The 23,125-nt window shown below is 40.0% G+C and overlaps 1 protein-coding gene across 2 annotated transcripts; it reads right to left on the bottom strand.

The window, feature by feature from the left end:
- Nucleotides 1–183: 183 nt before the first annotated feature.
- On the bottom strand, nucleotides 184–17,020 carry sgpl1 (sphingosine-1-phosphate lyase 1). Of its 2 annotated transcripts, none has more exons than XM_048270572.1 (14): nucleotides 16,686–17,020; nucleotides 11,474–11,639; nucleotides 10,371–10,438; nucleotides 9,527–9,674; nucleotides 8,988–9,067; nucleotides 8,366–8,494; nucleotides 7,804–7,892; nucleotides 7,373–7,481; nucleotides 5,540–5,638; nucleotides 4,417–4,563; nucleotides 3,831–4,069; nucleotides 3,141–3,287; nucleotides 2,809–2,929; nucleotides 184–2,442 (listed from the first exon to the last, which is right to left on the bottom strand). In XM_048270572.1, exons 1-14 carry the CDS (start codon nucleotides 16,695–16,697, stop codon nucleotides 2,305–2,307), a joined length of 1,692 nt encoding a protein of 563 aa, XP_048126529.1. In that variant the 5' UTR covers nucleotides 16,698–17,020; the 3' UTR covers nucleotides 184–2,304. The 2 variants fall into 2 exon arrangements, with proteins under 2 accessions (XP_048126529.1, XP_048126528.1); XM_048270571.1 differs by lacking the exon at nucleotides 16,686–17,020 and adding an exon at nucleotides 11,771–12,180.
- Between the last annotated feature and the right edge of the window lie 6,105 nt (nucleotides 17,021–23,125).

Genomic DNA, 23,125 nt, shown 5'->3' with positions numbered 1-23,125 from the left:
TGTGTAGACCGGGTATATTTCAGGACCAATTGTTTAATGTGTTAAGCCTTTCGAGTGACTGAATGTATATATTCACAAGGTGTTTCCTCTGCAGAACTACCCACCGCACGCTACCCACAGCATCCCTTGCCTATCTGAGCCTGAGTAGAAAAGACAAAACTTGTGAGACTTAGACAAAACTTGTGAGTTTCAAAAAATGAAACCTTTAATGATTTTAAAAGGAACAACAAATGACATATAAAAGAGCACTGAATCGGTTTTCAGGTGAAGTGTGGGCCAGCCCTGTCCCTGAGTTGGATCTATGCCCATGTTTTAGCTCTAAAGCACTCACAACACAGGCATGTTTTCTGACTGGAAGGCAAGGCATACAGGTGAATGCAGCATCACGGTTATAGCTGTACTACTGCACAGCCTGAACTGCTACAAGGAATGATCACAATCAGTAAGAGAGCTCACCTACAATATTAAGTAGCTTTTAAACGTTTGATTATTGCATAGGGAACAAAGACATTCATAAGAGATTTTCAAAACAAACCTGATGAAACCTGATGGTTGTTAGATTTGTGAATGTTTCCATATAGATATAGTGGTGCTTTTTTCAAGGGGGGGGTTGTTCACACACCATTGTGCCCAAACAAAAACCATTACAGTAACGCAACACACAGACAAATAATTATACAAAAATTGAAATGAGACATGTTGTTAGTGATTAATAATAATATGTAAAACGCACACAGTGGTCACAAAACATCATGAAGCCTTCAGATTAAACACAGCTAAAGAGTAAAGATAAAGTTACAATTCAATGGTACCATAATGTCACACTATTAGGACATTTCATCCCTGCTTGAGAGGCTATTCCCTTTGGACAACTAAGGAATAATGCTGACTCAATCACCCATTGCACAGAAAATAAAAACAAAAATTAAAAATAAAAGGACAATGATACTGATGGGCCAAGGCTGACTTAAAAGGCTAGATCAAGAGGAGAAACCAGATTTATCTCCCGTTTTCCACAACCGTTTTGTGTAATAATGGATAAGAACTAATTTCTCACTAAACATTACGTATCAAGAAAGTACAGTGAGCCAGACAAAGTCTTTCTGAAATACAAATAAAGAGTTTGGAAGGAATAATGACTCAATACTATGGAATTACTAAATGAGGTAGATATGGAAGCGGATTATAGTGGAATCATATATGACACATTTTTGTTTTGTTTTTCCCCTCAGGGTGTTGAAGTGTCCATGCATCGTCAATTAAAAGTGGTCAATTTCTATACGGTGAAATGAGTCTGGGTGTCTCCATACATTCTGGGCTAGAGCCCTCAAATTAATTACAAAAGAAACACGAGGAACCTTTCTAAAACAGTTGCCAAAGGGTCAGTTTTGGCGTCAGATACAGAAAGTTTTAAGAGTTTGAAAGCAAATAAATTAACTCCATCAGTTGAATAAGTGCTTCAAAAACTGTTGTGCTTGAGAGATACAGTAATAATTGACTTTGGGGCAAAGAACAGGGATTGAAGTAGCAGATTAGTTCACTATAGGAAAGCACTACAGAAACAAAGAATATAATCGTTTCTTAAAATGGATCCCTATTTTTGTGTAAAATGGTTAATGGCGGAAGGGGATATAGAAGCCTGACCTGTGTCGTCTTCTTACCATTAACGTGTGTTATTTTTACTGATTTATTTAGACTGAAAGAATTATAAGAACTGTACGTTATTTGTACAGCATCTGCAGCATATATTACATACAATGAATGAAATGAGTGGTTTGGTTAATGTTATTACAGAATAATATACTTCGATGATATTGATGAATGATATCTATGACAATCCTGCACCTCTTTTACTACCACAATCAGGACTTAGAGCAAGGTACAGGGTCGTTTTTCAGACCTTATCTAGTTTTTTTTTTTTTTTCAAAAAGAACCAGATGACAATCACAATCCTAGAAAACAAGCCATTCAATAGGTCATCGTGAGCAAACACATCAGGAGGATCCACTTGATGAGGGTGCAGCACGTTCCAGAGCACAAATTTTCTGATGTTCCTTCGCACCCACGTTTGTACAACAGTCTTTTGATAACTCTGAGTTATCAAAAATAAAATAAAAAACTAACAAACTAATTAATTAACTAACTAACTTACTAACCAATTAATTAATTAACTAAACCTCAGTTATTGCGGTTTTGTGCTTGGAAGAGAGACTGGCCTTGAGGAGAGCGAGAGAGCACGGATTAAAAGACGAAGGGTGTAAGGCAAGGAGTGGGTGAGTAGATGCTGACCCACCGGTGGAGCACTCAGTGGGCTTTGCCGTTCATGTGGTTGTTCTGGGCTTTAAGGACTTCTGTGCTGAAGAGGCAGTCCAGGAACCCGTGAGAAATCTCCGTCACCAGTGATCGGTCTGGGATGGACTGGGCCATACCATAAATAGCTCCCTAAAAACAGTGATTTTAAAAAAAGAGAGATAATAAAGAAATAAAAAAGGTATAAGAAAAAAGTGCATGGGTTTTCAAAACATATTATAATTATCTAGTCATGAAGTCCACAGATGAGCATTTTATTTTTTATCTATTTTTTTATTACTGCTGAGTGCTGACATTTAGTGTGGAAACAGGATTGGGATTGGATATTTACTGTCCAAATAAACATGGACATTTTATTATAACTGCAGCAGTTTTGAGATTTTCCATTGATTGATTTGTATGCTCATGTTCAAACATGTTATTTCTTTGACTGTGTTGCTGTAAGCATATGTTGTAAAGCAACAGTCACTGATGAGTAAGTACACATAATGATCTCACCATTCCTGTGGTTTTCTCCTTTGGGTTCTTCATGATGTTGCCCACCAGCTCTCTAACGTCACTGATGAACTGGTCAGCCACACCAGGTTGCGTGTGCAACACTGTCACACAAATATGGATGCTGTGGAGGGACAAACAGTCTTCAGTATGCATTCTATATCAAGTCCCTTAAGTCAATTAAATTCAATCTCTTAGTGTAGACACTGGTATTTCTCTACAGTCAATCAAAATATGTAAAACCCTGTTTGTAAAACAACTATAACACACATTGCATTTATGCAGCGTTTTTCAAGGCCCATCCAAGCTGTGATTAGTTTTAACTTGGAACTCACCTAGAGGGAAACTGCAGTGTGTTGAGATTCCACCCCTTGGCTGTTAGAGCGTTGGACAAGCGGTAGATGTCAAAGACATCTGACCCGATCGCCACCACGGACACCTCCGGTTTCCCAAAGACAAATATTCCGTCTATTTTACGCATTCTGCCAAAAATGAGTACAAAAACAAATCAGATCTTCGCACCACAAAATACCAGAGCAGCACAAACAAAGCATATTATATTCCACTTAATACAAGGCCATGCATTAAAAACTACAAAAGAAAAGGGAAACGAATGATCACATCTGGATGTTTACTCTGTCCTTTCCCTTCTTTAAAAACAGTTTTAAAGGCAGAGACAGCAATAGTGGCTAAAAATCAGACTTCTCTTTTCTATGCTCTTAAAAACTAAGTGTTCAATGGCAGAAATAAAACATGGCTCAGTCCAAGCCATTGTTTGTTTCTCATATACAGACAAAAAGTGTTTGAACACCACAGTTTTTGTGTTTTTTTTTCCAGCATACAATAAGACGGGATGGCAGGAACGAATTTGACAAAATAATGTACTGGCTTAAAATACCAGACTTCCTCTTTAAGGAGAGAAGTTTTCATCACTGTTTATTTCCACATGCAAGAGCACTGGAAAGACCACATTTGCAGAATCCCATTTGCATTATAATGTCAAAAATCAAAAGTCATCTACTCACGCAGCCTCGATAGTGCGAGACGTCTGGATCACCTTCTTGGTGGTGTCCACGTAGCCCTTCTCACCCATATGCATCATGGTGGCCCAACATGCTGCGATAATGCCCCCCGGCCTGGAGCCGGCCGCTGAGGGAGAGGCGTAGATGCCCCCCTGCCAGTCTGGTGCCACAAAGTACTGGTAATGGCGGTAATTCTCATTCCTATAGAGCACCACAGAGGAGCCTTTGGGGGCATAGCCATACTGCCGACAGAGAGAGAGAGAGAGAGACAGACAGTTAGCTTCATAACATAGCTTCAGAATCAGTTAGCTTTATAACATGGGAAATGGAAAAAATAAACTATTTCACAACTGTCTTCATATTCATGAGTTTACATAAATCAAAGCAACACACTATAAATATAAATAAATATACTCAGGAATGATTCCTCAAGTTTAAATAAATCAAATCAAACAACTGACATTAACTATTCTCATTTATTCTGACCTACAAGATCAAGACAAAAGTTATGTCATATGATGTACCAGTATATAAAGCATCCTGTCCACACATGTTTCTAAGCATGTTTCTATGCTAATGTACAACTTACTTTGTGTGTATCTGCGGAAATGCTGGTCACCCCTTTGACCCGGAAGTCAAACGGCGCTAGAGGGAATCCAGCACTATCCATGAAGGGAATGAGAAAACCTCCCAGACAGGCGTCCACGTGGAGGGGGAGGTTATAGCGCTCAGCCAGCTGCAGACACAGAGAGATATCACTTGTTACAACATCACAAACAGCAATCTCTGTTCCATTCTTTCATTCTTCACTTCTTCTCTCCCTCCTTGAAGCACCCATAAACCCCTGACTACGAGCACAACAAGCTCACAGATTCTGCAGACAGGAAGTGCACCATGACTAAACTGCATTTAGAATGGAGACTAGTGAAAGCAAAAATTGTGCAGCCAAATGTGATCCTTGTTTGGAACACAGGATAGAGCTCTGTTTGTGTGTGTGTGTGTGTGTGTGTGTGTGTGTGTGTGTGTGTGTGTGTGTGTGTGTGTGTGTGTGTGTTCATATGTTTGAGGTGTTTGAGGTGTGTGTGTTCATATGTTTAAGGTGTGTGTGTGTTCATATGTTTAAGGTGTGTGTGTGTGTGTGTGTTCATATGTTTGAGGTGTTTGAAGTGTGTGTTCATATGTTTGAGGTGTTTGAGGTGTGTGTGTTCATATGTTTAAGGTGAGTGTGTGTGTGTGTGTGTGTGTTCATATGTTTAAGGTGTGTGTGTGTGTGTTCATATGCTTGAGGTGTTTGAAGTGTGTGTGTGTGTGTGTGTTCATATGTTTAAGGTGAGTGTGTGTGTGTGTGTGTGTTCATATGTTTAAGGTGTGTGTGTGTGTGTTCATATGCTTGAGGTGTTTGAAAGTGTGTGTGTGTGTGTGTGTGTGTGTGTTCATATCTTTGAGGTGTTTGAAGTGTGTGTGTGTGTGTGTGTGTGTGTGTGTTCATATCTTTGAGGTGTTTGAAGTGTGTGTGTGTGTTCATATCTTTGAGGTGTTTGAAGTGTGTGTGTGTGTGTGTGTGTGTGTGTTCATATCTTTGAGGTGTTTGAAGTGTGTGTGTGTGTTCATATCTTTGAGGTGTTGTGTGTGTGTGTGTGTGTGTGTGTGTGTGTGTTCATATCTTTGAGGTGTTCGAAGTGTGTGTGTGTGTGTGTGTGTGTGTGTCTCACCTTTCCAACCTCCTCAATGGGGTCCAGGACCCCATGAGGGAACTGAGGGGCTGAGCACACCAGCATGGCTGTGTTCTTAGAGATGGCTCTCTTCATGGCCTGCCAAGCACACACACACACACACCAAAAGTACCATTAGCAAGCACAAGGCCTACATGCAAAAAAGAACAATTCAGGGCTCTACAGTGCGCCCATTTCACTTTCGCACATTACGAAAGTAAAATGATGCCGCGGCGAAAGTGCAAAAAAAATATTTAGGCGCACTGGTGCGAATGACTTCTAACCATGTCAACGTTTGTCTACAAAATACACCGCAACATCGAGAAACATTACTGGTGCAGACCATAGAATCACGTCGCGAATGCAGCATAAAAACTACACCTCCCATCAACGTTTGCAGTTTTGCGTTGTGACTCGCTAGTAGTCCCTTCTATCAAATCCAAGAGTGCGCAGAAAAAGCGGAAAGTCAGACTAGCCAGCCAAGATGCAAAGATTGAAGAAATTAGTTCTTCTATCCACCGAATTCATTGGATATAGGAGGAACAGGATGAGATTCTAAGAATACAGTGAGAGAAGGAAAGATAAGCCCAGTTGACGTATTGGCTGCAATATGCAAAATATAGCTGTAGCGAACCGGCACAAAAGTAGCCTCCCGTAATAATCCCATTTTATTAAAAGGTAGAACGCTACTGACAACTCCAGGCTTCCACGCATGCTTGTTTGTTTGTTTACACTGAGTGTGTAAGTGCAAAACGAAAGTAGGCCTAACGTTTGCCTACTGCCCCCATCAATGCAGATATTTCAAATAAAAACTGAAAGTATAAAGCATATATCCTTGATTAGCCTATGTTGGGTTTTGTGGAAGAGAAAATTGACTATTTTAGTAGTAGTATTAGGCAGTATGCAGTCAGATAGGTCACCATGGGCATATTTGGATTAGCTACAGATGGATTCACAAATAAATAAATTAGCCTACATTTGGCAGGATACTTGATATACAGGCTAAATGCAAATATGGCAATGTATTATATTATTTTACATTAACAAAATGTAGGAAAATAGAACAGACTGAAAATAAAGTAGGCACTGATCTTTAAAATCCGGTTTCCTGTAGCCTAAATGTTGTCAGTCATTCTTAATATTCGCAATTGGTGCACTGGCATGTTTAACTGTTAGCTGCAGTATAATGTTAGATTATGTGTAAGTTAAGTACAGAACTCACTGTGCGCCCAAATTTTTGTCTGTGTTCCTAATTTTTTTAACTTGGGCGCACAAGTGCTCCTGGAAAAAAATGTTAGTGTAGAGCCCTGCAATTTTAACCTGACCCTAGCCAGATGAATATCGTTCCGCTTAGCTCCGCCTAGCTTCACTCACATCCATCTGGGACCTCTTCCATTGAGAGTGATTTCTCCAACCAACTTTATGGTTTAGCCAATCAGGGCGAGGGGGGGGAGTTTCATAGATGTGACATAGCGTAGAAGCGACTGTGAGTCTGTTATTAGAGTCACGGGTTGGCTTCGATGTGAGTGGTTGAAGTAGCACGTCAATAGATGACGGACAAGTGTCTTATTCAATCATATGCAAGCATTTTTTGATTAGGCCCAGCCTTCTGAAGCAACACTTCAATGGATCGGTTCCAGATGGATGAGTGGAGCTAGGCTGAGCGAAATTCATCTGGCTATTGCCAGGTTACTGCAATTTAACAGTAATAAACAAAAAACACATACAAATAATAGGGGTCATTTCCAGAGTAACTGTCTATAATCATATACACACTGTTGTTAAAACCAAAAGTTTGTAAGAATTTAAAAGACTGCGAGAGTGAATATTCACCTTCACGTCCACTTTCATGGTCTTCTTGTCCAAGGGGACATGGACCAGCTTCATCCCAAAGTAGTGAGCAGCTTTGTCAAAGGCAGCATGCACACTGACCGGAGCAATACTACAACCAGAGGGTTAACACATTGGAGAAACTTAACTTATTAAAGCCAACTTTCAAGTCACCATGTTATCCACTAAAACCCTGATTTACTGTATTACATTTTTAACAGTGAGACATATTGTTTGTGTATCCAAAGTTTAACGTAATGTAACATTCTCATAACAGCATTGTCAGGTCAACATGGGCTGATATGGCTTCTGCATAGCTAGATCAAGCTTTAATTGTATTTTCAGTACAATAATAATTCCAGGTAGAGAACAGCAGTGCCGTACTGAACCACTTGATAATAGCTAGAAGAGATGTCAGGATGTCTAAAACTTACATTTCTGGGTGCTTGACCCCACGTTCATAGGCCATATCCCTGTAAGCCTTGCAGGCCATGAGGATGCTCTCAGTCCCTCCGGAGGTCACCTTGGGATTTACACATAGATAGACACATAGATTAGTATTAAAGTACTACAATAGCATTACAGCCAAAGCTTTGAATCATAATGTTTGGCTTTTGTGTGGAAAAATTACCAATAGCACCCAAGGGAGAGGTCTATAGAGCTACCCGGGAGGATTCTGGTGGTGTGTTTTGGAAATAATGACCCTGAGTTGAAGGTCATTCCCATGACATCAAAATCTAAGGGATTTAGTCAATTTCTTTGAGAACTGAGAGTGTGGAAAAGAATGGAATGCGAACAAAAATGTGTGCTCGGAATGTGTGTGTGGCGTATGTGTGCTGTATGTGTGTGTGTATTCATGTGCGGGTGTTGTGTGTGTGTGTGTGTGTGTGTGTGGTTGGGGAGGTGTATGTGTACTGTGTGTGTGTGTGTGTGTGTGGGTGGGTGGGTGTTTGTGGTGTGTGTAGAGAGAAAAGAACGGGCAGGCTGTCAGCTTACTGTGCCACAGGTCTCTGGTCCACCATGAAAGAGTTCACAGGTCATGCGCACGACCTCAGCCTCCATTTTCCTAACCCCGGGGAAGATGTCTGGGTGAAGAGGGTTGCTCCAGGCAAAGTCCCCATACACCTGCAGAACAACAACAATAACAACACATTAAAAGACTGTGTGGCACGATGGCGGATAAGCCTTTCACAGCTGTTGTATAGATTACATTCTCAGTAGCTGGAAACTTCAGCATCTGGAACAGGAATGACTAAACAAAACAAGTTCCATGTAGGTCAGCAGATGAGGTTTACAAAACTAGGCTGATGTAACATTTACTAAAGATGTTCTACTAATGTCTCCAACAATTACTGAACAGTGTATTCAGATCTAACGCTGCAAACGCTGTGAACATAAAAATGACTTCATACAATTAAGACCATATTTTTCAATGCCAGGAGAGTCACCAATGTCCATGATTATTTTTGTGTTTTGTAAATTGTTTTGTAAAGCAATCTATGGGGTCTTGAAATGTGCCTTATTCATAAATTATGTTCATATTGTATACACACTATAATTAAATAAGATACCTTTGAAAAGTGAAAGAGTCTAATGTGAGTGTAATGTGAGTATATACCTGCACTAGAAGTTTGGTTAGCGTTTCATCTCCCCAATACACAGCACCAGATACTTTGCCACTCGTCCAGTCCACCTCATCTGTAAAGCAGAGAAATGAAGGAGAGAAGATACAGTAAAAAAACTGTTAATCATCAGCAGTGTCTTACAACAGGGTACAGGGATGGAAAGACACCATCTGGAGTTTAACGAACGGAAGCTACCTTCAGCTATGTTCAAATTTACCTTCGATTGACGTGTGTCCAAGATGGCAGTCTTGTAGCTCACTTTGATCTAATCCCTCACTGATAATAACACTCTAGCAGTATAATATGGTAAATTCTCATAACTATCCAAACAAAGAACCTATCCTGCATTGTATGGAAATGTTGCCACAAAAAGACAAAGTCTTTAACAATCCTCTGACATCAACAAAAAAAGACAACATGGTAACTGTGATTTAAATGATATTTCATCAAACTCAAACTGCTCCTTCCAATAAAAATTCAACAACAGGCTTTTCTGACAAAATTTCCCAAATCTAGGTTGTTCTGCACTCACTCAGGGTCTGGTACTCTTGAATGCGCTGCAGGACTTGCTCTTGAGTGAGCCCTTGGGGTGGTAGTCTTTTGGTATAGGTCATCCCCTCCTTTAGGGTGCACAGACTCTGGGACATGTCATCCAGGGCCTTGTTTAGCTGCCCCTGAATCTGAGGAGCAAAATGGTGCAGGCACATTGTAATCAACATTGTTAAAAATGAATGCCAAGTATTTCCACAGTGCATGGATTATGCAGATAATGACACTGTCTGTCAAAACTGTATTTATTTTACTTCATTACACTATTGAGGGAGCACATAACAGACAAACAGACAGACAGACACATACACACTCTCTCTCTGCTGGCTCAATCCAGGCAGCAGCAGGTATCTGTTACCTTGGGTAAACCCTATTTTTATCATGTAGCAATCATGTATACTGACAATAAAGTTTACACTTAGTGTTTATTACAATTTAAGTACAACTATTGTATTACTTACAATTTAAGTTAGTGGTAGATGTCTAGCTAGAAAGCTAACAAAGTTAGTCAAAGGCATGAACGGGCCTGAAGTATCCGATTAGCTGAACTGGCTAGTGGCTAGGTACTAACATTAGCTTGGTATCTAGCTAATTGGTGATACTCACTACTCACTAGGGAAGTTGATACTCACTCCAGCGAGCACACAACCACACAACACAGACATAGATAGCAGGCATCTATGACCTGATTTTTTATCATGTAGCAATGATGTAAACTGGGTCAAAGGTACAGAATCCCTCATAGCTTGTGACTGCATGTCTCATCTGGATTTCAAAGAGGGCATTCGATTGAAGAAGGAGAAGTGGCGTAACCACAAGACACTCACTGTCGTGCCAATGTAGGGTATTTTTCTGATGAGGCGAAAGCACCGCTTCTTGATTCGTGACATCAGACCTGTAGATCACAAGATCAAAGTGCAGACAGTGGTGAATATTTCACATCCTGAGGCCTTACTAGGCCTTTTGAACATGTTAGTCACCAATGGGAAGTGGGTCCTTTTGAGGTGGCTAAAAGCCTTCCAGAGTGTTCTTTGTCTTTCTTCTTCTTTGAGTTTCTCTCTCTCTCTCTCTCTCTCTCTCTCTGTGTACTGACATGCTAGATTGCATACATGACTATTGCTTAATAGAGCCTCACAAGCCTGATTTACACATATGTTAATCTTGGCGTCAGGCAACAAATAGCTTGGTGTGCAATGCTAACAAAACTTTGAGGTACGGGTAAGACCTGTTCTAAATAGGGTTGGGCCAGCATTTGGATTCTATCATAGACTTCATCTTGCTTTTGTCAATGAATCAGTTCATTTAAAGTATGTATAAAGTAACAAACTGTTTATTAATCATAACTGAGGTAAAAGTTTCAAATAATAGTCCTATTGATTTGAAGCTCAGCCCTATCTGAGTATAGAACAAGGTGAATGTTACAACTCATATTTCTACTGCCTGTTAAGGAAATTAGGGACGTTATTCATCATAGAAACCAAGATATATTGTAGCCCTGTCAGTCCCTGTCAGTCAATTGGATATACAGTTTTCACTTTAAATGCCTTACTGAAAGACACTAAATCACCAGGAGACCCATAAATCACTTGACAATGCTACATGTATGGAACAAATATGCCTTATTTTGTACAAGACTCAAAGCAGTGCCCCAATGGCAGCTGATTCTAGTATTAAGAGAGCCGCAGAAGACATGCAAGGAGTGCTGCTGAGGACAAACTAATTTTCTGGGGTTTTCAGTGGGGTTTTACTTTGATGCAAGACTCACTGAGCAAGACTTACACAACCCCATTTCTTTACCCACAACCAGTTATGATTAATATCTGTGAGTAGAAAGCATTATTTGAGTCTTACAGTAGCAACTAGACTCAAAAATGCAGTGCTATGTTGAACATTGTGCTATATCATGATATTCTTCCAGTAAGCAACTTACTCTCTGGTTGGAAGAGAATCCCTTTGATCCAAACAGCTCCTAGGGTGGCGACTATGGAGGCACCAATGATCTGCCATGGCTCCAGGTCGGCACATTTCGAGTTGACCAACTTACGACCCTCCTCTACATAGAGTAGGATCATCTCCCTGTACACCTCCGTAGCAGCCTGGGGAAAAGAACAGTACCCAAGTACAGTAAATTTCAGTTCAAACACATCTTCAGTAGCCTTCCCATACAGTGCATCAAATTGGCCTTTTTCTTTTTATTTCCCCACAAATTATTTAGGTTATTACTTACACCTTCGGCCTGACTCATTTTAGAAAACTGCTCCAGCAACCTGTAACATGTATGTCACCAAAGACAAGTCAAATCTTGTGCAATTCACCTTCAACAGTTCCTATCTGCTAATCGTGTGAGTCAAAGTAATAGCAAATCAAGATAGTCTACCTGGCCACACCTCTGTGCTTATCAATAGAATTTCAACCAATGAAAGGCATGTTGTCAATTTCTAAACCAAGGCTGAAATCTCAGTGGTTGGAGTCCACAGGAATCCACCCCGACCACCTTTCAGTTTTGTCCAAAGTAGTTGAAATTAAACAAATCTTGACACCACTTGTGATGGATAATGTTTATTCTTGTTTTATTAAATCAGTACTCACAATCTCCTTAGTCAGCTGATATGGTTTAATTCATCTAATCTCAAAAATAGATAACAGATTGCAGGGTACCGTCAAAATGTGCAGCAGAACAATTGCAGACGACCTTGATTGACTTAAGAAGGTTAGGACTTTGAGGAAGGCCCAATCTGATCCTGGCTGATCCAGGATGAGTGTAGTGGTAAAATAAGAGGTGGTTAAACTATGAATTCTGTGATCACAGTAAGGTGGAACGCGCCATGCGGTATCAGATTTTTTAAAAAGGCATTCAGAACATGTTTAATGATGGTGGTCATTGTCCAATGTTTATAACAATACCAGTGGTATTAAATGGTTCTTAGGGTGTTGATGAGTATACATATTGTAAATGTGGATAATACAATGTGATTTTTGAATGTGAAAAGTTGCAATTGGTGAATAAACTATTTTGAGAGGTGGCTGAACTCTAATAAGAGGTGGATAAACTCTATTTCTGAAATTTCAGAGGTGGATAAACGGAGATTACTTGCGTTCAGCCTCCACTACATCTCTGATCCTAACCAAGGAGTTCAAGTTGTTTCTGACTGGCCATTGATACAAATTGCCAACATGCAAGAACTTGTCTGATTTGTTCATATAATGTTCGTTACATAGATACTGCTGACTGCCCACCGGGAATAATGAAGATCTTTGATCATTCTTTTTCACTTATTTAACAAAGTCAGTCCAATATCATATGCTGTAACACATCTCTATCTATGTTTTACGACTTAAAGCAGAGCTAAATGATAACAGTGAAGATTGTACCAGCAATGTACAGAGAAAGGTTGAAGGGTCACATACCCATATATTGAGAAGAAAAACACCATTCCCAATGACGACAACTTCCATCATATAACTCTTAAATCGGCTAACCGCAATTACATGACCAGCCGACGTGACCGACGAGACTTAAGTGTTGAATAACCGACACAAAAATATACCTTCATGAGCTGGGAACAAGAACTCAACTTCACATTTTGATGTTGGTACTCTTTTCAACAAACATACTCTTCTGGGCCTTGGTTAAGCCAAACAAACTTTGTTCACAGAGCGTGATGATGATTAATTAATTCTTTGACAGACTGATGGGCAGCCCATGAGCAATTCCTGCTGGGTCATTCCACGTCAATTGAACCAGGGCCCACGCACTTAGGTTTCAAAAAATTCTGAAAAAATTATCAGGTGTACCTATGTTACCCAGGAGACACACTTTAAAATTACTCTTATGTAAGATCAATACTTTCCAAGAGATCAGCCAGTTTTAGGGGGGGGGGTCGATTTTTGGTCTGCCTCTTTTTTTTTGTCCAAAGTTCACAAGCCCACAGCGCAAGAGCTAAACCATGTAGGAGGCTCAAATTTTGCATGCTGGTACATAAATAGGAATAGTATGTAGCAAAATAGTCATGTTTGGTCTGGATAATCCTGCATGGTCATAGCTGTCCCTCAAAGTTGATACAAATTTTATTGGAGTTTTTGGCTGGGCTCTGTTTACTGTAGGCCTTCAGAAGACATATTTGTCCTCAACATAGGCTCTTGATTTATTTTCCTTACTGAGATAAGTAGAAACGCTCTCACAAAAAGCAATGAACAGAAAATAAATTCCTTCAGGGTCTGAACAGCAGACCTTACAAGTCTGAAAAATCATTTTGGTTCTCATTTTCAGAGCACCCAAACACCTTGTGGGAATATACAAAGATTTTTTTTATGTTTTTTTTATTCTCCCTGATCCTTTCTTTTTAAAAACACTAATTTGACTTGTCTTATGCAAATCTTTCTTTTTCACTTTCCACCCTGAACATGGGCAAAATGCACCATTGAGATCAATATGTTTTGTATAGAGCTACCACAGGTTACTCTATACAACCACAGGTGGCACTGTGGTAACTCTATAAAACATATTGATGTCAATGGGGCATTTTGCCCATGTTCAGGGTGGAAAATAAAAAAGAAAGATTTGCATAAGACAAGTCAAATTGGTGTTTTTAAAAAGAAGGGATCATGGAGAATAAAGAAAAAATATTAAAAAAATCTTTGTATATTCCCACAAGGTGTTTGGGTGCTCTGAAAATGAGAACCAAAATTATTTTTTAGACTTGTAAGGTCTGCTGTTCAGACCCTGAAGGAATTTATTTTCTGTTCATTGTTTTTTGTGAGAGTGTTTCTACTTATCTCAGTAAGGAAAATAAATCAAGAGCCTATGTTGAGTACAAATATTACTTCTGAAGGCTTAAACAGAGCCCAGCCAAAAACTCCAATAAAATTTGTATCAACTTTGAGGGACAGCTATGACCATGCAGGATTATCCAGACCAAATGTGACGATTTTGCTACATACTATTCCTATTTATGTACCAGCATGCAAAATTTGAGCCTCCTACATGGTTTAGTTCTTGCGCTGTGGGCTTGTGAACTTTGACAAAAAAAAAAGAGGCTGAACAAAATCGACACCCCCCTCCCCCTGTAAAACTGGCTGTATCTTGGAAATTATTGATCTTACATAAGAGTAGTTTTAGAGTGTGTCTCCTGGGTAACATAGGTACACCTGGTAATTTTTTCAGAATTTTTTGAGACCTAAGTACGTGGGCCCTGGTTGAACTGACGTGGAATGACCCTGCTTGTTGTCTGAACTCTTGGCTGTGTGAGATGAACAAGCCTGACAGGGCTTGACTACTGAGTTTGGGAGAAAAAACAAAAACAGCCCCCCAAACACCCCCATCGACAGCTGCTGTCTTATGACAAGATCTCCAACAGGTTTGGCAGGGTTGGTTAAGTGGAACAGCAAGCTCAGGCACACAGACCATGTGAGAATATAACTGTTACTCTCAACAGGGTCAGGGCGATACTAGGCTATTTCAGTGTGCATGGCTCGAAACATCACAAAAAAAAAAAAAAAAAAAAAGATTATGAATTGAAGCTATCTGGTGTGCGGATCATCTCTTATCCTCTTGATTTATCTCAAAATTTCATTACCATGGAGACTAGATGACAGCTCCTGGACAGACTTTGAGAGACATTGCATAAAATCCCAAGCACTTCTATCCAAAGATTCTAGAGCGGAGCGTAGCGCTCTAGAATCTTTGCTTCTATCTGTGTTGGGATCGTTTTGATTTGTTTGCTTTTAAGAAGGAAGCCCTGTGCACTGGTGAGAGCCCATTGTGAGCGGCATTTAGGGGGTGAGGATTTGGCTGTGAAAAGAAATGGGAGGAAACAGTAAGAGAATAATGAAGTCACGGGTCTCATGACACATGAGACTGCGGTGTAAACACTTGTTTTCTTCTTGCCCCCCATTGTTGAACAAGCGCTAACGCCTCTGCCTTTTTCCAATGCAATTTTAAACTCGCTTTGTGAGGAGAGCTTTGTTGTCTCAAAGGAGGTCATATTTCCCTTGAGGAAGAAGTATGCGTGTGCATAGAAACTTCATGAGAACTGAACGGGAAAATAAATGACTTGGCCTCAGTTAACATTCTACTTAGAATTACATTTGCATTTAGGTATGCCATGTAGCCTATTAGCCTACTTTCCAAAAGGCAGAAGAGTCCTCAACGTAACCAAAATGAATACAAAGTGCCCAGACAACACACAAACAGCGCATGGTAAAGCTGGAGAAGTGGTCTGGAATGGAGACACTTCAACAACCTGCCTGCCATGTGAGTTTTGAATATGCCAATGTCTGTGGATGTGTGTGTTATGTCTACCTCCGCGAAGAGCAAAACAGAACCTTATGGCTTTCAGCCAAGCTCCAACACAGCCCACTCCTCTATTGTGTGCAACAATAGTTCTAACAGAGGGCTACTTCCACTCAGTGATGTCTCGGAAGAAGTCTATTGATAGCCTAGACATGAAACCTTATGCAGTACACAATCCATCAGTAACAAACAACACCATAAACTTAGCCGTTATCTCTCGTATCTATGCGTTCACCAACTGTATCAGTCTGTCTCATATTTCCGAAAAATGTCTAGACGTGTATCCCTTTTAGATCACACCAGTAGGCTACTGTTGCTATGCTGGTCTATGAAAGTTTTCCGTCTTCACTTGGAGACCCTCACAATCTAGGCATACGTCATACAAAGTTCTTATAGACCCTTTCAACAATAAAAACAAAAACAATGCTTGAACGTTCTATTTGGTTCCCAATCGACTTCCTCTGCATTAAGATAACATATGTAATGTTAAAACGGAAGCCTTGTGGGGCCAACTATGATCCTGATAATGGAACTCTCTTGAAAGGGTCTATAGCATGACACACATTTCGTGAAACTACATGCCCTGAATAGAAAAAGTGAACACACAAGAGTTCATGTCATGTTCAGCGTTAACGTTGTGTCAAACTGACGAACTGAGCAAGTCTCGTAGCCTACCTTTAGTGTAGGCTATCGCTCCCTCAACTCACACATTTTGAACATTAAATCAACTAGCTGGATCCTGTTCGCTGACCTTATTCACTCGTTTGATAAATTATCTATGAGCATGTTGCTGTTTGAAGCCTGTTGTTTTAAAAGACCTCGCTCTTGAGCTGACATTTGACTCACTCACCCAGTAGTCCATGTTCTTCACTGAGGACAATCCGTAAGCAGATTCGATTGAGCAACTTTACCAAATTCAGTATACGAAAAGTTGTTTCTTAAGAGCACTGTTTGACCTGCTTGGTGCCTGTGATCTTATTGTCATGGTATAATCATAGACACAGTCTTGTATCAGGAAGTGACTGGAAACTAAAAGCAACCTATCCCCGTTCGTAAACGTGCAGTCAGTATGGAGTTTGCGCATAACCAGTTTCTACATCATGTGGATTTCCCTTCTGCTTCGCTGTGAGTCTGTGATCCTGGAGGAAACCAAGCATTTATCTGGTAAACTGCGGCGACCCGCACAGTTTACATACCCATGAGCATAGCAGTTACCAAAGCGATTTCGTCGCACATCCTTATGACGTTTTCCCGGAAGAATTGCATGGGCTGAAGATGCTTGGTGAAAGAGGATGTATTTGCTCTCCTCAGCTCCGGTTTATTAACAAGACACAGTAGGAGTGATAAAAAAAATCACTGATAAGGAAATGAGTGGTCTTTGCAAGTATTTTAATAAATATTGTAGGTATTCATGTATCAACGGTATTGTTAGGCTACAGATAAGCACAACTTGATTGAAATTTAAATCAAAATAGCTTCAATTTACTCTATCATGAAATAGACTAATTTGCTAAAGTGATTGAGTCAGCATAGGCCTATGGCTCATTGTTTATTATTCCAAGGGCAGTGACTAAAATCCACTAAAGGAATTGTCCTGAATGGCCACACGGGGGAGCAACGACGAATAGCGTAATGCGTCACGTCTCCTTTAATTGATAGCCTACCAGTAGTATTTACAACTTTTTAAACCAATTAAGCACCAAACAAACAGGTAGGCTAAGTAAGAACTCAACACGTTCCTCAGCGCTTCGTGTTTATTATTATTATTATTTATTTATTTACTTTTATTATTATTATTATTATTATTATTATTATTATTTAACTTTGCCGAGGAGCGTTTATATTTGTTTGCATCTTTTGTTGTTTTTTAAATGTTCGGGTCATGGCTGACATCAAAACTCTGAAGTTTTGTTGCACCGTTAGTTGACATAGACGTAATTGTGCATATGTGATTTGTGACATTTTCATGTTGGTATCCTTTACCTAGGATAAGAAAGTTGAGTAAACAACTATCGGCCAAATACAAGTCTCAAAGGCGTGCATAAGATATACATTTGATAATGACAGTAAAATGTATTTAGTGTTGGCCAATAGTATGTAGTTTACAATGTAGCCTATAAGGGCTTTGGTCTCAGCAGAGGTGTTTTATTAGGCTATTTTTCTAAAATACACTTTTATCCCAACATCCACATCCAAAAATCCAGCGATTTTAGAATAGCCCATATTAAGACCAGATCAAGTAGCCTAGATCAACCCCGTCATTGCTTGTGCATGGTTCTCATGGGCACTGGAATATGCAAGAAATTGGCACAAAACAATTTATAAACAGTAGCCTACACAGACTCGTATAAACTATGGGTCAATCAGATTGATCTGTCGAAACATGATATGGGCCTTTGCTCTAATGATATTTTAAACATAACCTAGCACTCAACAGACATAGTATAGGCCTATGTATTTGTCTGAAATCTATTTTGTTCCTTAGTACTTAATATAGCTTAAGTTTAAATGCTTTTTAAATGCGTATTACAAGGAGCCTCCACGTGTTCCTTTTTACATGCACATAACCAATCCAGATGGATTCTAAAACACGTTTTACCAAAACTTGTATTTAACATGGTTAAGTAACGTGATGCACTCGGGTGACCCAAAGACAACAAAGAAAACAGACGTTTTATGGTGAGGCCGCCTTCTATTCAATTGTAATTGGTTTATTTGGTCATCAAAAGCATATACAGGGCGCCACAATAACTGGATTTTCTAAAGCAACCTCTACGGCACATTAAAACTGCATTACTTTTTGTGTAAAGTGTACTTGGGGGTCATTCTGATTACAATGCGCGCACCTCTCCAAATGCGCACATCTCCAAAGACGCACGCTGTACTAAATAAAAGCAATGGCTTTGTTGGACTTTTTAGAAAAGGTGTACATATGGCATACGGGTTGTAATTAAATGTCCTGAAGTTGTTTTTTTTTCCTCTGAGTGAAGTTTCCCTTTTCCTCTTTATACACAGTTCCTTTCCCGTGGCTGAACAAGAGGAAAGAATTCAATGGCTTGCCTGCGAGTTTGGAACAAATGGATGGCAACAATCTGGTCAGCGAGTTTTTGGTCTTTGATTGCCCTCTTCAAATGTCCTTCAAACAAAGGCTGTGGGTGAAAATAAAGCCCCACCTGGTACTTCTGTTTGCTAAAATAATAATAAATAGATTTCGTTTAATAAATAATGGCAAGGTACTGTAAAGTGAAGTAGTAACGGAAGTATTAATCATGAGGCTTGGGGCACCTATCACCTGCTCTCCAGTTAGTATGGTTTATTGTTAAATATTGTTAAATCAGTTTCGGACCAACTCTGACGATATCTATAATTTCCACAGCAACTGGGGGCCAATGTTTGCCTATGCTTTGCATAGCAAGCAGGATATTACAAGATACTGATAAAAAATCAGACGACAAAACTGAGAGATTCAAACTCACACCTGTCCGCGATACGAGAATATGGTTTTGGCATCAATGGTTATTTGTAAAGCCGTACTATTTGGTTTACTTTGGATTATTTTGAGCTTTTTATAACACCATGACAACACCCCCTATCTCTTAGGTGTATTTGTTCATTTTATTGAAAGCATATGGTTATCAGATGCCCCCCAAAATACATATTTAGTTAGAATGCCGAGAAGTACCTATGTGGGCACTGCGTAGACAATGGCAAACATCTAATGTTAAACTAAGTTAGTCTCATAAACGCCAAAGATTGAGATACAAAGTACCTGAGAATAAACCAAACATGTGCGGCCAGTTTGTTTAGTAAGGCTTGACTATCATTGGTTAAAAAACAACGTGTACTCTCCTGCTTCATTGTACTCCAAACAGGTGACACAAGGGCGCACGTATGATCCACGGCCGAATAATTATTTTATAATATATTTGTAGCGACTAATAACAGAATCTGATGAATTAATAATGCCTTAGGTTGATTTCAACCAAACCTTTTTTTCCTTTTTTGATGATATTCGTCGAAATAATTCACAGCGTAAATCACAACTAAACTATCTCCATTTGGACATGCGTATTGGTTCCATGGTTTCCTTTCAAAATGTATTGATATTCAAGTAATGGAGGTTTAAAAGGTATACTTTGTATATCTATGATGCTGTGCTGAGAACACAGCAGATTCTTCCAAATATGACTCAGTTTAACGCAGTCTTGACCAACTAAATTCCTTCCAACGCTATTTTATCTCCATCGTGGAAACTCGTTTTGGAGTGTATAAAGCGCAATATATAATCGCGGTGTTGTTGGGAATGTTATTGGGAATTGGTTTCTTTTAAGGATAAATGCAAACATGCCAAGAGTAAATTATTTAAAAACGCATCTTCATTATATGCTATATAGACCTATAACTATTTGCATGGAATGCATTCTAGTTCATGATGAGTTACGCAGCTATTTTCTCGGAGGTTCATAGTAAACGATTACGCACTGAATTGCTTAAACCAGGCAAAAACATTTAGAACAGAGAGTGAACATCGAATAAGTGTTTGGCATGAAAGGTGCTCAATTCAATGTCTGCGTAAACGATTTGTTTACCAATTGCCACATGGCCCTTTTCACGGCCATGCTGTCTTTTGTTGAACTTGGGGATTGGAACTCAAGGAAAGACTGGGCAGAGACTCTCAAAGACCCCTCTAGAAGATGATTGGCCACTTCCCAGCCCTATTTGCTCTAAGGCACGCTCCATGCGCACTGATAAGATAAATTATACATAAATGACCAATGACCATCAATGCGTCATTGTCCATGGAAGCTGAAAAAGGCACGACGACTTCAGACTTCGCCTCTTCCACGGAAAGCTCAGCCTAACTTTGAGACCTGAAAACCATTCAATTAAGGACTCTGCGCAATTCAAAGCCATTTAGGTGAAGCGCAAGTGGGACAGGTAAGCATCAGTATGAAACAGAAATATTTTATTTTACCTATATTCTTATAATGTTAATGCTTATGTTGTGTGTGACGCAACAGATACATAATTCACTGATTTTGTTGCAAATAAATGTATGTTTAATAACCCAGGCCTGTATCTTAAAGGATGTCTCCCAAATCGGCGTGCGATTCTACCGACAGACATGGGGTGTGTGATTCTGAAGTCAGTGACCAGTCAAGCCAACTCTCTGGGCGCGGAAGGAGCGAAAATCAGCAATACAGAATTGCGTCAAAAAGAGATGCGAGAATGAAGGACAAACGCATGACAGCTGGTGAAAATAAAACAATTGTCAGGTTCAGATCCAAAGCCGGCAAATACTGGGTCAAGCAACGGGTGAATCGGCGGGTGAAAGCAAATGACAGAGAGAGGCACCGCATGCACAATCTCAACTCCGCCCTGGATGCGCTAAGAGAGGTTCTCCCAACCCTGCCAAATGACGCCAAACTGACTAAAATAGAGACATTGCGGTTTGCGCACAACTATATATGGGCATTGACGGAAACCCTCCGAATGGGAGATTACATGGGACATACTTTGACCATCGAAGCGTACCAAACTCACCTAATGTCTCCAGACTACTGCGCATATGACTATAGAAGTCAATCAACCACATGTTCTTCCAGATGGACTTCTCCCATGCAATCGCCCCGCTGGCAAGATGCTGGGGGGCAATCCTCTATGTTGTTTGACGAGTTTTGTGTCGGTGACATTCGTAATTCTGAGGTTCTTGGGAATGTTTTGGACCTGACAGGTGCCTTCGCTTTTCCGGTCTCGTCAGTTTTTGGAGTCGATCAAAACTGGTGATTTCAACTATCGCACCATTGCCATTATTCGTTGGCTTTGTTGGCACAGATGATCTCTAGCACACCTGCAAACTGATTCGGACTGTAATTCCACAGCAAGGTCACTGATTCCAAGATCATCGTCAGCGATCCGCACCTGACACTTTCTTGTCTGATTCTGATCGATTTAAAATGTACCTTTTATTTACATTTGAATAACTTGTATTTTTCTATCTTGTATATTTTCATATTAAAATCATACTTTCGTGTGATATCTACAAAAATATAGACTGTCTGGCAGAATGTTTTACCGATGATGACTGAAGGGTTTTTTTTTCATTTCAAATCTCATGGTTTGATTGAGGTTAACGATTATCAGTATTTACATTGCTCATTTCCATCACTTTCTAAGAGAATCATGCTCTGCGTTGGCACCTCAAAAGCAGGCGTACTAATGGAGGGGTAGGAGAGGGTAGGGGGTAGGCTGTCGAAGCTGTCACGAGATGGAACAGCTATTCATTTTATACTCTGAAACCATAGTACCTGAGCTGAATATAAGTTTGATATCGGAGTAATCGGACCGATTACCGTGTTTCCTGTGAAGTTGGCACATTCCCAGGTGGCACAGCAGATGCGACTGCTATTATAAACTGGTTGACAACGTGCCATTAAAGACTACCAGCGGTACTGATAAGACCCACTGACCCAGCCTTTTGACCACCTTTATGCCTATTAATTAAAACAGTCACCTCTCAACCCCCAAGCTCAGAATGGTTTTGGATAGAGAACAGGCAGTATAAAGGAGAGTAGTTAAGGATGCAGACATTTCACTGATAGGATGACAGAAATGTTACAATCATGTTTTCATGTGCTCGCATTCTGACGTTTCCATCTGTCTCCTGCTGTAGCCTAGTCACAACAACGAACAAGAAGCGCATACCGACTCGTTATCAATAGGACGCAATCGCGGGCAGGTTGAAATATATTATACTTTGAAATACTTCTCTCACTAAACACTTGACAATCATATAATAAAAGCAGGTCTGAATCAGTTAGACAATGCTTCTAGCTCTTGTCTCTCTACAATGAGCTTACGATAGTAATCTGGATACAGCTGTGGAGCTCTGTGCAAACTCAGCTACAGCGCAATTCTGTGGTTAAAGGCTGCATCTCGTCAACGGTCAGACCACAAGAGAGGGTGACCATTAAAGTACAGGTGTAACGGGTTCTGTAAATGGTCGCGCGTGTATGTGTGAGTGTTTTGCTATCTTGATTCAGACTGAGTCAATATCTCATCAGGGCCATTGAGGCAGAGGATCTTAGCAAGTTTACTGAAGAGTACAAAGAAAGCCTTGTCTTTTCCAAAAAACATAGCACTTTCCATGGGCGCTGCTAGAAAATGTGGGCCCTATGACAATAATTCTGGGCCCTGATAGTATTATGTCAGTGCTGGGCCCTTAGAATTGTCCTAACCTAAGAGTTTGAGTGTCATGAATAACCTGACCAAGTGCAACAAGATTATCCT

The sequence above is a fragment of the Alosa alosa genome, chromosome 18, assembly GCF_017589495.1.
Source record: "Alosa alosa isolate M-15738 ecotype Scorff River chromosome 18, AALO_Geno_1.1, whole genome shotgun sequence".
Lineage (NCBI taxonomy): Eukaryota > Metazoa > Chordata > Actinopteri > Clupeiformes > Clupeidae > Alosa > Alosa alosa.
Note: the sequence above shows the minus strand (reverse complement) of the source record. Positions and strands in the feature narration are given on the sequence as shown.

Bases quoted from the DNA above. Each gene is read 5' to 3' on its own strand.
- sgpl1 (XM_048270571.1), bottom strand. The intron at 9,675-10,370 runs GTGAGTGTCTTG...TTTGCTCCTCAG, and splicing joins TACCCTACATTGGCACGACA to ATTCAGGGGCAGCTAAACAA. The intron at 3,288-3,830 runs GTGAGTAGATGA...CATTTTTGGCAG, and splicing joins TCTCGCACTATCGAGGCTGC to AATGCGTAAAATAGACGGAA.